Source organism: Macaca mulatta, chromosome 1 (genome assembly GCF_049350105.2).
Source record: "Macaca mulatta isolate MMU2019108-1 chromosome 1, T2T-MMU8v2.0, whole genome shotgun sequence".
Classification (NCBI taxonomy): Eukaryota; Metazoa; Chordata; class Mammalia; order Primates; family Cercopithecidae; genus Macaca; species Macaca mulatta.
In genome coordinates, this window is record NC_133406.1 from 104,296,354 (window position 1) to 104,311,215 (window position 14,862).

Below are 14,862 nucleotides of genomic sequence, written 5' to 3' on the forward strand. Positions count from 1 at the left end.
GACATCTGCACTCCTGGTTCTCCAGCCTTCAGACTCAGACTAAGACTTAAGCCATTGGCTCCCCTGGTTCTCAGGCCTTCGGGTTTGGACTGGAACCACACCACCAGCTTGCAGAGGGCAGATCATAGGTCTTAGCCTCCATAATCACAAGCCAGTTCCTCGTAATTAAATCTTTCGTATAACTATATATTTCAGCTGGTGCAAAAGTAATTGCAGTTTTTCCCATTACTTTTAATATCCTATCAGTTCTGTTTTTCTAGAGAACCCTAATACAACGAGATCCTTCGATGAGGACATGCTAAACTCCAATTTATGATTGCCTTTGTTAATTCTTACTGAGCTTAATTCCTTACATTTTAGTAATAAATTATATTTTCATTTTATGTGGGTTAATTTTGTCTCTTTAACCAGAATGTAAGTTTTTTAAGGACAAGTCTCTGCGTTATACTTTTTATACCCCATCTAATACTGCTGACCACATGACAAGCAAGCACTCAGTCCTTATTGGCTAACTCATCCATTCATCACTTCCCAGTATGTATTTCCTAAACCAGGGTTCAAAATAGGACCATGAATTGCAAAAACGTCCACGTTGGCCAACAGAAAAACAGATTTCCAAACTAACTGAATGCTTTGTGTTTTAGTCACTCTTCTAAAATATGCATGCTTTTTCCTTCCCTCTTTTTACCCGGATAACTGAAATCTGACTGTACTATGATGAATAAAGAGGAAAAGTTAGCAACAGTAAGCTGGAATTAGAAATACAATCAAAATTACCAATAAATGCCAAAACTTCCAGGAATAGAAGAGGTAGAAGTTGAAAACTGTAATTTTTCTTTGTCTTCCAATAGATGTCACTAATAATTCCTTTGTGGACATCAAAACTGGATTAAATTTGAGAGGTAAGAGGGAAATTGAACAAAAATCAAATATTCAAGTAACATACCCATTGGGCTTATATGTTCACTTGTGACTATCAAAAAAGTTATTAAATCACAGCCAGCCAATCAAGCCAGACTCAAAATGACTATCAGCTCTCACATAAATTCTATACTGTTACTGCCAAATTATTCTAGCTTTTATTTTCATAAACATTTTACCCAATTCTATATTTTCTGAATTGTGACAATTATTTAACGAGAACTTATAAAGATACATAATGCTATCACCTCATCATTCCATGGTTCAGAGGCTCTCAGAGTTTGTTCTTAACTACCCAATGTTCCCCAGCCATCACTCCTCTCCAACAAAACCACTACACAATCCCAGGCTTCCATTCTTCCCTTTTCATGGTGTCACTAGTATGTTCTTATAACAAGGGGAGAAGAAATAGCAGGCAGAAATAGCAGTGGAAATAGCAAGGTTCAAGAAAAAAAGAAATGGATCACACCATTAGTACCAGTTTTTGGCATTCAGGAGCTAAAAACTCTGCAATTCCATTCTTACAATCCATTTGGAGCTCATTTCAAAAAGAAGTCAAACTTCACTAATCTTTCTGAAAACTAGAATAGATAACAATAGCAAAATTGAGCTGTTATTGAAATAAAATAGAAAATATGCTAAATGAACAATTTAGGCCTTAGTTAAAAAAAAAAATTTACATAAAATTGATGGATATCAACATCACATGCTCTTCAAAAAAAAAAAAAAAAAAAGTGATCCTTAAACAAAAGACCCACCCCATGAATGGCATCCTATCTTGTGACAACTTGTTAGTGGAAAATAAAATTTATTCATCTCTTTTCTAGATATAATTTTCATAATCATTTATCCAGATGTTCATTTTTATACTTTTTGTCAATACTTAAATATTATTTAAGATGCATTTAAAAAGCTCAGTCTTTTCAAACAAACAGCATTTTAGACACACAGAACCCTTACTAATGACCAATGATCTATGGCCCATATTTAAAGAACTACCTTTGTCTTTTTTTTTTTAATCCTCCAAAACAATTACAGTAACAAAAAACTGGAATAGCCTGCCACAGAAAATTCAGAAACTATATTCTTTTGAATTCCTAAGTGCCACCAAATATTTGAGCAAAACAGAGTAAATGAATAATTTGAAACAAGGTTTCTCAACCTTGACACCATTGACACTTTAGGCCAGACAATTCTTTGTCGTAGGAGACTGTCCTGTGTATTGTAAGATGTTTAGTGACATCCCTACTCCCTATTAGATGTCAGTGGTACCATTTCACTTTCCTACTTGTCACAACCAAAAATATCTCCAGATATTGCCAAATGGCCCTTTGGGAGGGGGACAAAATAATCTTTGAGTGAGAGCTACTACTATAAAGTGATAAGAAGAGAAAGCCCAAAGTTAGACATTCACTGAAAGAAGTTCTATGACTCTGCAGCCTCATTGAATCATCGATTTGTTTTTATGCATTCTCTTAAAGTTTCTCCCAAGTTTCATATTTTCTCAATGAAATAATTTCTTCAAGTACAAATGACACTCCAGGGACAAGAAGACACATTTATTTTACCGCCCAATTATTTTCTTAAAAAAGCTTGATGTTTGATAAAATAAAACAAACTTTTAGTACCATATAAATCTTTCAACATGTACAATGACATATTATTACTATGTACAACTTCAAAAACAAATGCTTCCAGCTCCAAGTAAACTGATGTTGAACATCCTGCCTGTATTTCAGCTGTACAAAATTTCCTGGATGGCCAATAGTCTCCTTGGCTTGGAAAAAAATTATATAAATAAGACCTTCAATGAGTTGGGAATCATAAAAATGCTATCTGCAGTTGAGTCATCTGGATCTCGGGAAGTGTGCAATAGCTGTAAGAGTTCAACGAGCAAAATAAAACCCTGTGGATATTTAAACTTCGGTTGTCCAAGAGGTCTTGTAGGTTCACAGTTGGTCTATCAAAAATAAAAGCTATTCCTATTGTGGCAAACAAAACTTGGTATCTGGTTCAAATACCATTTTTCACCAGCTCATGAACTCCATTCTCATCGATGATTAGAGGTGCATGAAATTCTTTATCTGCCACATAACTTTCTAATCCCTAAAAAGAGGATTGAAATGAAACACAATTAGAAAATCTGCACTTGTCATGCAATGCTGGACTTGCTATAATGATGATTTAAAGCACAAATGCCAAAAAAGGTTGAGATGCAGAACATAAAAGTCAAAATCTATTTAATATACGTTTTAGAGTAGACTCAATGACTGACTTGTAAAAGCACAAAACAAAAATATAAAAAGAAAATTACTCTGATTATCATTTCTACAGTTAATAAGATGATAATCATTTTTCCTACAATCACCTCTCACAAAATTAACTTTTTTTTTTTGAGACGGAGGAGTCTCACCCCTCTGCTCACTGCAACTTCCACCTCCCAGGTTCAAGGAATTCTCGTGCCTCAGCCTCCTGAGTAGGTGGGACTATGGGCGCCTGCCACCATACCCGTCTAATTTTTTGTATTTTTCAGTAGAGACAGGGTTTCATCATGTTGGCCAGGCTGGTCTCAAACTCCTGACCTCAAATGATCTACCTGCCTTGGCCTCCCAAAGTGCTGGGATTACAGGCATGAGCCACCACAAGCGGCCAATAGAGTTAACTTTCTAAGCAAGAAAGTTGTCTCTAATGCTACAACAAAGCAATACAAAGATCTCCTGGAAAAATATTACATAATTAAAAGAGTAGAGACCTCTAAATCCCCAAGTACTGTCACCCAAAAGTGACAGTACTAAGTACATGAACAAGCTAGACTCCTTGAAAGAGAAGTTACATTGCTTTTTAAAAAGCCAGATGATTTATCTAAAAAACAAGGGTGACTATATATTTTTCAAAAGCCTACTGCATTTCAATGAGTGGGTGAAATGGACTAGCTATTGTAGATGTCTGTTAATGGCAACTAACTCACTTATGGGATAGATGCAAAGCCATAACAGGAATTCTCAAAGAGAAGAATTCAGAACAAATGCAGTTTCTCAACTTATTCCCAGGAAGAGCTCCTCAGGGCAGGACCATCAGAAAATGCTGCATCTTCTCTAAGGGCATCCCTACTTAAACATAAAACAATGCCAGAATTCTACTTTTTAAAAAAGTTTTATTGCTTTTTTTTGTTATTTTTTTTTAATTTATAAAGACAAGGTCTCACTACATTGCCCAGGCTGGTCTCAAACTCCTGAGCTCAAGCAACCCACTTGCCTCGGCCTCCCAAAGTACTGGGATTACAGGAGTGAGCCACTGTGCCCAACTTTATTTCATTTTTAATTGACAATAATTGTATATATTTTTGAGATACAATGTGATGATGCGATGCATGTATACACTGTAGAATAATCAAATAAGGCCAATTAACATACCTATCACCTCAAATACTTATCCTTTCTTTGTGGTGAGAACATTTAAAATCCACCTTTTCGTTATTTTGAAATATACAAAGCTTTGCCAAAGAATAGAGGAAAAAGTAAAGCAGACTTACTTCTCCAGCATAGGAAATAAGAGGAGAGATTTCACACTGGATTGGTACATCATTGGCATCCTTCAAGCTAAGAAAAAAAACAAATGTGTGTTAAAGATTTTGCTTCCCATATTACTTGCCGGAGCAAAAGTACAAACCATCAACTTTCCTCTGAGAAGCTTACAGATAACAATTCTTCCAGTTAAACGAATGGAACAGATGCTACCCTGATGATCACTAAATTCCCTGAGGATTAAGTTAATATGAAATTCTCAGGTCAGAAGGACACTACTTGGGGCAAGTGCCAATAATTATGGGTAGCTCTTTACAGCACTTCACTAGTTTTTATAGTTTTTATACACTGTCCCCTTACCTACATTTCATTTTTTACCATTTCCAAGTTTCAATTTGATAAAAAGGCAACTACTTACTAGGTATATACTATATGCCAAGCCCAGTGCCCCAGTGCTAGGTGCTCTGGAGCCCTTTATATTGCATTTTAATTCTCACCACTACCTTGGTACTATTAAGGTTGACAAACATTCTAAAGCTGTACTATCCAATACAGAAGCCAATAGCCACACAGGGCTACTTAAACTTAGTTAAAATTTTTAAAATTAATTTAAAATTTAAAATTCAGTTTCTCAGTCATAACAATCACACTTCAAGGGTTCAGAAGCCATGAATGCCCAATGACTACAAAATTGGACAACAAAGATATGCAACATTTCCTTCACTGCAGAAAGTTCTATCGGACAATTAAATTATTTCCCAGTACATGTTTTTCTGTACATCCCAAATATTCTAGATTAACTGAGCTGATTTATTCAGTATGTTTCAAAGTACTTCTCTGTTACCAAAAGTCCCTTTCTAAAGAGTTAAGGCAGAAGGCACTCAAGCAAAAGCAAGGTCAAAGTCCCTATTTGCTTCATCTAGGTCACAACCTAACATTTATAGCAATGAATTTCTATGTTATCTAACACAAAAGTCAATAAATAGTCAATGCATTTGCAGTCATCAGACTTCTTTGTTACTTGCCGCTTCAAGAATCTTACCAATAAGACACAGGGCACAAAAATATTAGTCTCTTGTCAAACCATAGCTCTTTCTTTTCTTTCCCTAAGTACATAGTCTCAGACTTTGCTGGAGTGAATAAAAACCAGAGGGCTTCTGAGTTCAGCTACAGGTCAACCTTTCTCTAGCATTCAAAGCACTCTCTATCCTACTTCAACTTACTTATCCTGAGACTCTCCACTCAAATCAGACCAGTCACACTCTTTGGATTATTCCAAGTCATTCTCAATTATGGTCCCATAAAAACCACACCCATCCTCCAAGATTTGGCTCAAGCCCCAATCTTCTCTTGACCACTGCATTTCATAGTAATTGTCTCCATCCATTTAGTCATATAAAAAATAAATGTGGCTGGGCGCAGTGGCTCACGCCTGTAATTCTAACACTTTGGGAGGCCAAGGCGGGTAGATCACCTGAAGTCAGAAGTGCAAGACCAGCCTGGCCAACATGGTGAAACTCCGTCTCTAGTAAAAATACAAAAAATTAGCTGGGTGTGGAGGCGAGCATCTGTAATCCCAGCTACTCAGGAGGCTGAGGCAGGAGAATCGCTTGAGCCTGGGAGGCGAAGGTTGCAATGAGCTGAGATCGCTCCACTGCACTCCAGCCTGGGCGACTGAGGAAGATACCATCTCAAAAATAGTAATAACAATAATAAATAAAAAATAAATGTATTAGACACCTGCTAAGTCACTGCCTCCTAGAGTTATTATTGCTATAGCACACATTTGGCACATAATCACATACTGTCTGAAAATTTACTTAACTTTTATGTATGTGCATCTTGAACATCCCAGTAGGCTGTAAGAAGTGACTTATTTCTCTTGTATAAGATACTTCAGCACCTAGAATACTAATAGCACCTATAAACCTATGAGCAGGCCTACCAATGCTTGTTGTCTGAACAAATTAACACTATGAAAATAGACAGATGACAAACTAATGAAGGGAAAAGAGGAGGTATAGTAGGGCATACACCTCTCTACATACGTGCCAGATTCTACCACAAGAGCTCAAGAGGTCTAGTCCAGACCTTCTGGGGCAACTCAAAGTCATACAAAACCAAATGAATTTTGAGTAGGCATGCCAAGGAAAAAATGAGGGCCCACCCATTAATAAGATGTATATAGCCCAGTCCCACCTAAACCCCGAAGGATTCAGTGTAGCAGGAACAGAAGGTGGTTGTGAACCCAAGAAACACATATACAGCTGGCCTTAATATATAACTTCCATTCTACTACCACAAAGATACCCCAAGAAACTAAGGAGTCAACTTTAGCAAACAAAACTGGATGCCCTGAAGGAGGGAAAACAGAAGCTACCATCACCAAATGTAAAATCTCAGGATATAGGCAAATTAGCCCAATATACCAACTGCCCCACAATTCTTTAGCCATGCATCCTTTTGGTAGCTAACACTATTCAGTAAGCATTAAGGTGAGAAATAAAAATAATACTGAGTCAAAACTCAGCATGGCTGTTTCCCTTCTTTCAGAATACTTCTAGCTGCTTCTTCCCTCTTTTACATAATATACTTTCTTTTCGTCTCTCACTATTACATGATTTTCTTCAGCTGTGTGAGTTCATCCTTTGGTGCCAAGGATTATGCAGGAACTCTTTCAGTGCATGGTATCATTTAAAGCCAAACTTTTATTTCACTTTAATTATTCTACAAACGGCTAAAATGAAGAAAACTGGGCGATGGGGGGTTTTAAATAAAAGAGTAAGAATAATGTTTAAAGCTTTTTGTATCTTAACTAAGATAGCTAGATGCTGTAGCTGTCTTCAGTTATATAATTAAGAATCTATTACACTCTTAGGTTAAAAGCTACGGTTCAATGACAAAAAAATTTAGTCAAAGTTTTATTTTTTAAATATAAAAGCAGTTTGCTTCCATATATTAAAAATGATGGATGAGACAGAAAGTGACAAAGGGATCTGCATACAGTTCTCAAGGCATGAGGGACAATAGCCATCTGTGGCAGCAGTCCCCAGCCCCTGGGCCATGGACCGGTACTACTCTGTGGCCTGTTAGGACCTGGGCCACACAGCAGAAGATGAGCAGTGGGCAAGTGAGTAAAGCTTCATCTGTATTTACACACGCTCCCCACCACTCACATTACTGCCTGAGCTCCATCTCCTGTCAGATCAGTGGCAGCAAGAGATTCTCATAAGAATGTGAACACTATTGTGAACTGCCCATGTAAGGGATCTAAGGCTGTATGCTCCTCATGAGAATCTAATGCTTGATGATGTCTCCCATCATCCCCAAATGGAACCATTTATTTGCAGGAAAACAAGCTCAGGGCTCCCACTGATTCTACATTACAGTGAGTTGTATAATTACTTCATTACAATGTAATAATAATAGAAATAAAGTATACCATAAATATAACGTGCTTGAATCATCCTGAAACCACCCTCACCACCCCAAGTCCGTGGAAAATTTGTCTTCCACAAAGCCAGTCCCTGGTGCCAAAATAGGTTGGGGACCACTGATCTACAGCACCTGTAAGAAATTGATCAGATCTTTAAGTCCACTTCCTTGTTTACAGAGTCACATCCCAGAAACATTGACATTCACAGGAATTTGGGCAAAGGAATGGCACAAACAGGAAAAAGCACTTGGGTGACACTGATGTCAGTGCTACTCTATTTCTGAGACAACTTCCATCTCCAGATCTTTTGCCCTACATATATTTCCCAAATTACCTTAAAAACTTTTTTTTTCTTTTTTTTTTTTTTTGAGATGGAGTCTTGCTCTGTCACCAAGGCTGGAGTACAGTGGTGCAATCTCAGCTCACTGCAACCTCTGCCTCCTAGGTTTAAGTGATTCTCCCGCCTGAGCCTCCTGAGTAGCTAGTTAACAAGTGTGCACCACCACACCAGCTAATTTTTGTATTTTTAGTAGAGATGAGGTTTCGCCATGTTTGCCAGGCTGGTCTCCAACTCCTGACCTCAGAAAATCCACCCGCCTTGGCCTCCCAAAGTGCTGGGATTAAAGGCGTAAGCGACTGCACCCAACCTTAAAAACTTTAACTTTCAACGTGTGACAATAACACCAAGCTGTCTCTTAAACTATAAAGATAACTGCTTTTCCAAACTCTGTCAGTACCCAGATGGGAGAGGATATGTGTTACTTCTAACTAAAAATGATCTGCCATTAAGATTAAAAGATTCTTTAGAAGCAAGATAGTAACTGACTAAAATTAATGCAGTGACCAAAAAGGGGAGTTATTAGTGTGAGAATAAATCAACAGAACAGTTTTCACCATATCAAGGGCCATCAAACACGACAGGAACAATTAGCCTTTATACTGACAGCATACACCCAATTCCACAAGACACATCTTCAGAATGGTATTTTTAATCCCGTACAAGCTTATGTTAAAGGTGCAAAATGTGTTCTCCCTGACCTGTAACCTGCTCTGGATCTTATCTATCATCTAAAATTTGTCAGTTCCAGTTCTAACACCTGTGGTCAGATTCTTTAGTAAAGCATGCTCCCCATTTCCAGCATGCAACAAGATTCTGAGTTAGTGTTATCCAGAGAGATACCTGCCACCAAGTAAGCAGTGCACCCACACCAAAGCTTCAACCATCCTCCCTCCAGACCCCCAAAAGGCAGAGCACTAAACTACGATGCCAGTTAGTATGGAGGGAAGCACAGCCCCATCACCATGCACTGTAGGCAGGCTGGTATATTTACTTGTGATTGACATCAGCTGTGATGGTCTCTGACTTCCCATTTGTAGCACTGCTATGTGGGAATAAATAAGCATTAATGGGGAATGGAAGCAAATCAAACAATAACAATGAAATGGAGTTGCAAAATATACTTGATTGAATGGTATGTATTTATGGTAAATCATAAATTTGTCCCAAGAGACCAAAAGGGGGTAAAAAAAAAATCAAAATAAAACTCAATGGCCAAAGATGAAACATGAGGACAACGTGACACGCCAAGAGCAAGCTTGTTGACCAATACAGAGCCCAAAAGTGGCCTTGGACTGGGAGATGAAAGCTACCACTGCTGCTTCTTATAAAACCAGTTACGTACTAGTAAATTCCAATGTGTTCTCTAACATTTTATTATTTTTTCTTGAGATGGAGTCTCACCCTGTCACCCAGGCTGGAGTGCAACGGTACAGTCTCAGCTCACTGCAACTTCTCCCTCCTGGGTTCAAGCAATTCTCCTGCCTCAGCCGCCCAAGTAGCTGGGATACAGGCGTGTGCTACCATGCCCAGTTAATTTTGTAGATTTAGTAGAGTCAGGGTTTCACTACGTTGGCCAGGCTGGTCTTGAACTTCTGACCTCAGGTAATCACCTGCCTCAGTCTCCCAAAATACTGGGATTACAGGCATGAACCACCACACCTAGCCCAATATTTTAACATTTATTGAGGCATTCTTGCAGCCAGCCATCTTATCCGTTAGGAATATAAATTAAATGGCAGAATGCTTTTTACATAAGTACGGATATACCAGATGATTCAGAAGAGGAAATTCTAGGTGCCAGTGAAGGTTTCATCATAAAATACAAGATTTAGGCTGAGCACAATAGCTCACACCTGTAATCCCAGCACTTTGGGTGGCCGAGGCGGGTGTATTGTTTAAGCCCAGGAGGTGAAGTGAGCCGAGATCGCGCCACTGCACTCCAGCCTGGCTGACAGAGCAAGACCTTGTCTTAAAAACGAAAAGGACTGGCCAGACATGGCAGCTCACGCCTGTAATCCCAGCACTTTGGGAGGTCAAAGCAGGCGGATCACCTGAGGTCAGGAGTTCGGGACAAGCCTGACAAACATGGTGGAATCCTGTCTCTACTAAAAATACCAAATTAGCCAGGCATTACGGCAGGCGAGGGTAACCCCAGCTACTTGGGAGGCTGAGGCAGGAGACTCACGTGAACCCAGGAAGCAGAGGTTGCAGTGGGCAGAGATTGTGCCATTGCACTCCAGCCTGGGTGACAAGAGCGAAACTCTGGCTCCAAAAAACAAACAAACAAACAAAAACAGATTTAGCTGGAAAGTATTTTACCTTGGATTTAAATTGCTACAATACCTTCTTTTTTTTAACTGCTCAAAACCAAGGCCATTTCTAAAGTATCAGTGAATGTAACTGATATTTACTTCTGTTCTACACATCTTCCTCAGTGACCTGAAAGTGCGACAGTGAAAACTGCCATGGGACTACAATTTGTAGGTAGCCTGGGGTTGGTGGGGCTATGAGTGGGTCTCACAGACAGTATTATTAATGGTAGTGAGGTCAGTTGGGCCCAGTGGCTCACGCCTGTCCCAGCAATTTGGGAGGCCAAGGCAGGCAGATCACAAGGTCAGGAGATCAACAGCACTCTGGCCAACAAGGTGAAAGCCCATCTCTAATAAAAATACAAAAATTAGCTGGGTGTGGTGGTGTGCACCTGTAGTCCCTGCTACTTGGGAGGCTGAGGTAAGAGAATCGCTTGAACCTGGGAGGTGGAGGTTGCAGTGAGCTGAGATTGCGCCACTGCACTCCAGCCTGGTGACAAAGCGATAGTCTGTCTCAAAAAAAAAAAAAAAAAAAAAAAGTAGTGAGGCCACAGATATAAGGGCAGCAACAACCAATCCTCTGTGGCTGAAGGACTTGCCCTGTGGTACACAGTGTTACCGATGGGCTTTAACCATATGGCACACCAAAACAAAAAAAATCTTCTGATCGTTATTTAGTAGAAGTCTTTTTGCTGTCACGGTGGCATTGTTTCCAAAAAATAAAAATTAAAGAAAGAGATTTGAAAGACTCCTCTTCACAAGAAAGTAAAACAATCATTCTCTTTGTAATAGGCAAAGCTAGTGTTATTTCACAACAGGAACTATTCACACATTAACACTTTGTTTTTTAAAAAAGATCTAGGAATACAGAGAGAGAGAGAGAAAGTAGTCCAAGAGGAGGAAAAGTCCAAGAAAGCATTCATACAAAAGAGAAAAGATACGGACTTACCGGGGAATTGCTGGAAGGCGAGAGCCATTTTCATCTATGAAGTGGCCCCCTGCATTAAGGACCCAGCAATGATGAAGGGACATCAAAGCATGCCTTGCAGTAGTAGGGTTGTCCTTCCCATTCTGACTGTCAGCATTCTTTAGTGGGGAAAACTCATCTTCCCGTAATACTTCATACACCACAAACTTCCTAGAGCAAAACCATATAAAGACCTCTTTATTATGAAACTGCATACACAGCTTCTAACCCCTTAACATAGCTAAGCCGGCCGGGCGCGGTGGCTCAAGCCTGTAATCCCAGCACTTTGGGAGGCCGAGGCGGGCAGATCACAAGGTCAGGAGATCGAGACCACAGTGAAACCCCGTCTCTACTAAAAATACAAAAAATTAGCCGGGCACGGTGGCGGGCGCCTGTAGTCCCAGCTACTCAGGAGGCTGAGGCAGGAGAATGGCGGGAACCCGGGAGGCGGAGCTTGCAGTGAGCCGAAATCGCGCCACTGCACTCCAGCCTGGGCAACAGCGTGAGACTCCGTCTCAAAAAAAAAAAAAAAAAAAAAAACATAGCTAAGCCTTTGGTCTTCAACAATAGGCTTTCCTATTCCAATTTGAATGATGAATAAAATATTGCTCATCCTTGGACTAAAGAAAGTTGAAATTTTCTTTCTCAATGCGAAATGAGAAATCATTTCCCCCCTCAACTATAGAACAGTTCATCTTAAGTCAGAAAGATTAGGAATCCTAACGTACAAAGATCACATTAGTGCCTGTTCTGGGGGAAAAAAAAAAACAGGCAAAAAAGATGATTTAGAAATGGAAAGATTAATTTCATTTTATTTATTTATGGTTTTTTTTTTTTGAGACAGAGTCTCACTCTGTCACCCAGGCTGGACTGCAGTGGTGCAATCTCAGCTCACTGCAACCTCCACCTCCTGGGTTCAAGAGATTCTCTCACCTCAGCCTTCTGAGTAACTGGGACTTCAGGCATGCACCACCACGCCCGGCTAATTTTTGTACTGTTAGTAGAGACGGGGTTTCACCATGTTGGCCAGACTGGTCTCCAACTCCTTGGCCTCAAGTCATCCACCCGCCTCAGCCTCCCAAACTGCTGGAATTCCAGGCATGAGCCACCACGCATTAATTTTATAAGCTTATTTGTCTTCCTCATTTTTGCACTCATCAAATTCTGAGACAAGCATCTCAGCATCAAATGTGATCTTTATAGAAAACTATATAATCTAAAAACATGTTTACTAAAACATTTATTCACAGGGCAGTAAAAAGATATCCTAAATACAAAACGGGTCAATTCTTTATCTTAACCTTTTCAGTTTCTCATCCAAAATAAACGACTTTAACAACTTTACAGGAGACCAAGGCGGGGCACAGTGGCTCAAGCCCGTAATCCCAGCACTTTGCGCAGCCGAGATGGGACAATCACTTGAGGCTGCGAGTTTGAGACCTGCCTGCTCAACATAGGAAGAACCCATCTCATTTAATAAATATATATATATGAGAAAAAAAAAACTTTATAGGAGCCAGAAACTAGATGATTTAAAAAAAGATGTTGTACTCATAGGCAACTCAGATCACACTCCTGGTTTTATTCTAGAGAACCATAATGAATCTAGACTGCATACTCACAATCAAAATGCCATGTGAGATATGTGCTATCAAATGTTTCCTGAAAACAGTTTCATGCCTAAGAGAGTGAAAAGCAGCATTTTAAGACATTTATTTAACCTTACTGGTACTATTCAAAGCATACTTTGCAAACTGGAAGATGTCAAAGACAAATTTTTCCATCTTTATTCCATTGGGTTTGTCTGGCTTAACTAAATGTCCTTGGGTATCCACATAAGGTATCTTCTTCTGAGCCACATGGTGCTGCAACTGAGGTTCATAAACACTAAGAAGTAGGAGGAGAAAAGATATAATCACGTTTCAGATTTCAAATGCCAGAAAATCTTATAACACTCAGGAGCAAATGTGTCAACAACCAATACTAAGATTTTCAAAGTGAAGAGCATTTAAGTTTCAGTTCATATTTAAATAGTAAATGAATAGCTTTCCCCAAATCATCTATTTTTAAAAAAATCAAATAACGGTCTCCACTAAAACTGTGTACATGTGCATTAAAACTGTATTCATTACAAATGCCTTAAAACTGTATATGTGTACATTAAAAAATGCATTAAGTTACTATGGATGAAACAAAAACCCAGCTACAAATGGCATAGAATGGGAAATATTCTGGAACTGGATAAAGTAAGGTGTATTAACTTTTTAAAAAGTAGACAGTCATCTTGAATGTCTAAAAGCTAAGTGAAATTGATAGTGAGAATGTCCTTCATTTAAAACTATGGTAGGATAAAATAGCTCTTATTTTATCCTTTATAGCACTACCCACTGATTTTCATGCAGGTGTCAAGTTCTTTCTTTATTCTTTAACACACTAGTTCCTAAATGCCAGCTTGGGAATCAGCTGAATTAGAACTCTGAGGACAGCTTCCTAAAAATACAGATGCCCCGAACCCACCTCCTGAAATTCTAATTCAGTTGGTGTAGGGTGAATATCTGTATTTTTAAAAAGCTCACAGTTGTGGTAAAGAAAGTTTCATTTCTTATTCTTTGCTTCAACAGAACCTAGCACATAGTTGGGGGTGGGAAGGTGAGAAGGGTGAAATGCTTTGGCCTCCCATTAATGTGCTGGGGAATGGGCTCCGATGATTCCCACCTTACAATACATCTTACTAAAAACAATCACAACATGAGATACATGTCCATTTGATAAGTGATCCTCGGGAAAGATGAATTCTGTGGGATATGGATTTGGGGTATCTGCGTCCCTCTCAAGTGTCTTAGTTTCTGATTAACAATAAATATAATTTTAAAAGGCTCCATCTTGCCCATACTTGACAACATCTCTCAGAAATGGTACAGTGAAGAAATGGTTGGCAATGTTCCCCGCATTGAACAGCAGTCGTCCATCTGAGCTTCGTTTTTGAGCTGTTGCCAGGGAAATCTCACTATATTCTACCACCTGGTAAACTCCATCCACTCGGCAAACCACTCCAACTGGTTCTGTAGGGTTCGTTTTTTCCACCACCTGTCCACCAAAGAAAGACAACAGTAGAGAAAGAAATGGAATTAAATGTTTCTTTGGAGATTTGCCATTGTCAAAGATGACATTTACAACTTTGCTTACACGAAAAGGTATAAAGCCAAGAAGAATCTTTAACTTTAGACAATCAACTATCCATCTTTATATACCCTGACAGGCACTTTCCAACCGGAAATGAGGTACATTATTTCCTTCCTACTTATCACCTAACTAAACCATGGGCTAGAAATTCCATCATATATATATATATCTAGCACAGAGTA

At 39.2% G+C, this 14,862-nt stretch overlaps 1 protein-coding gene across 20 annotated transcripts in view; it reads right to left on the reverse strand.

The window, feature by feature from the left end:
* Positions 1-2,459: 2,459 nt before the first annotated feature.
* UAP1 (UDP-N-acetylglucosamine pyrophosphorylase 1) overlaps positions 2,460-14,862 on the reverse strand; it is a 39,022-nt gene continuing 26,619 nt past the window's right edge. For 8 of the 20 annotated variants that reach the window (XM_015113260.3, XM_077997296.1, XM_015113232.3 and 5 more), the window contains 6 exons: positions 14,391-14,584; positions 13,244-13,384; positions 11,480-11,668; positions 9,213-9,263; positions 4,454-4,520; positions 2,460-3,027 (listed from right to left, as the gene is read on the reverse strand). In XM_015113260.3, coding sequence (XP_014968746.1) covers positions 2,935-3,027; positions 4,454-4,520; positions 9,213-9,263; positions 11,480-11,668; positions 13,244-13,384; positions 14,391-14,584 — 735 coding nt within the window. In that variant the 3' untranslated portion in view covers positions 2,460-2,934. Of the gene's footprint in view, positions 3,065-4,410; positions 4,521-9,212; positions 9,264-11,479; positions 11,669-13,243; positions 13,385-14,390; positions 14,585-14,862 lie in introns of all 20 variants that reach the window. The other 12 variants (XM_077997293.1, XM_077997317.1, XM_015113250.3 and 9 more) reach the window with 4 other exon arrangements.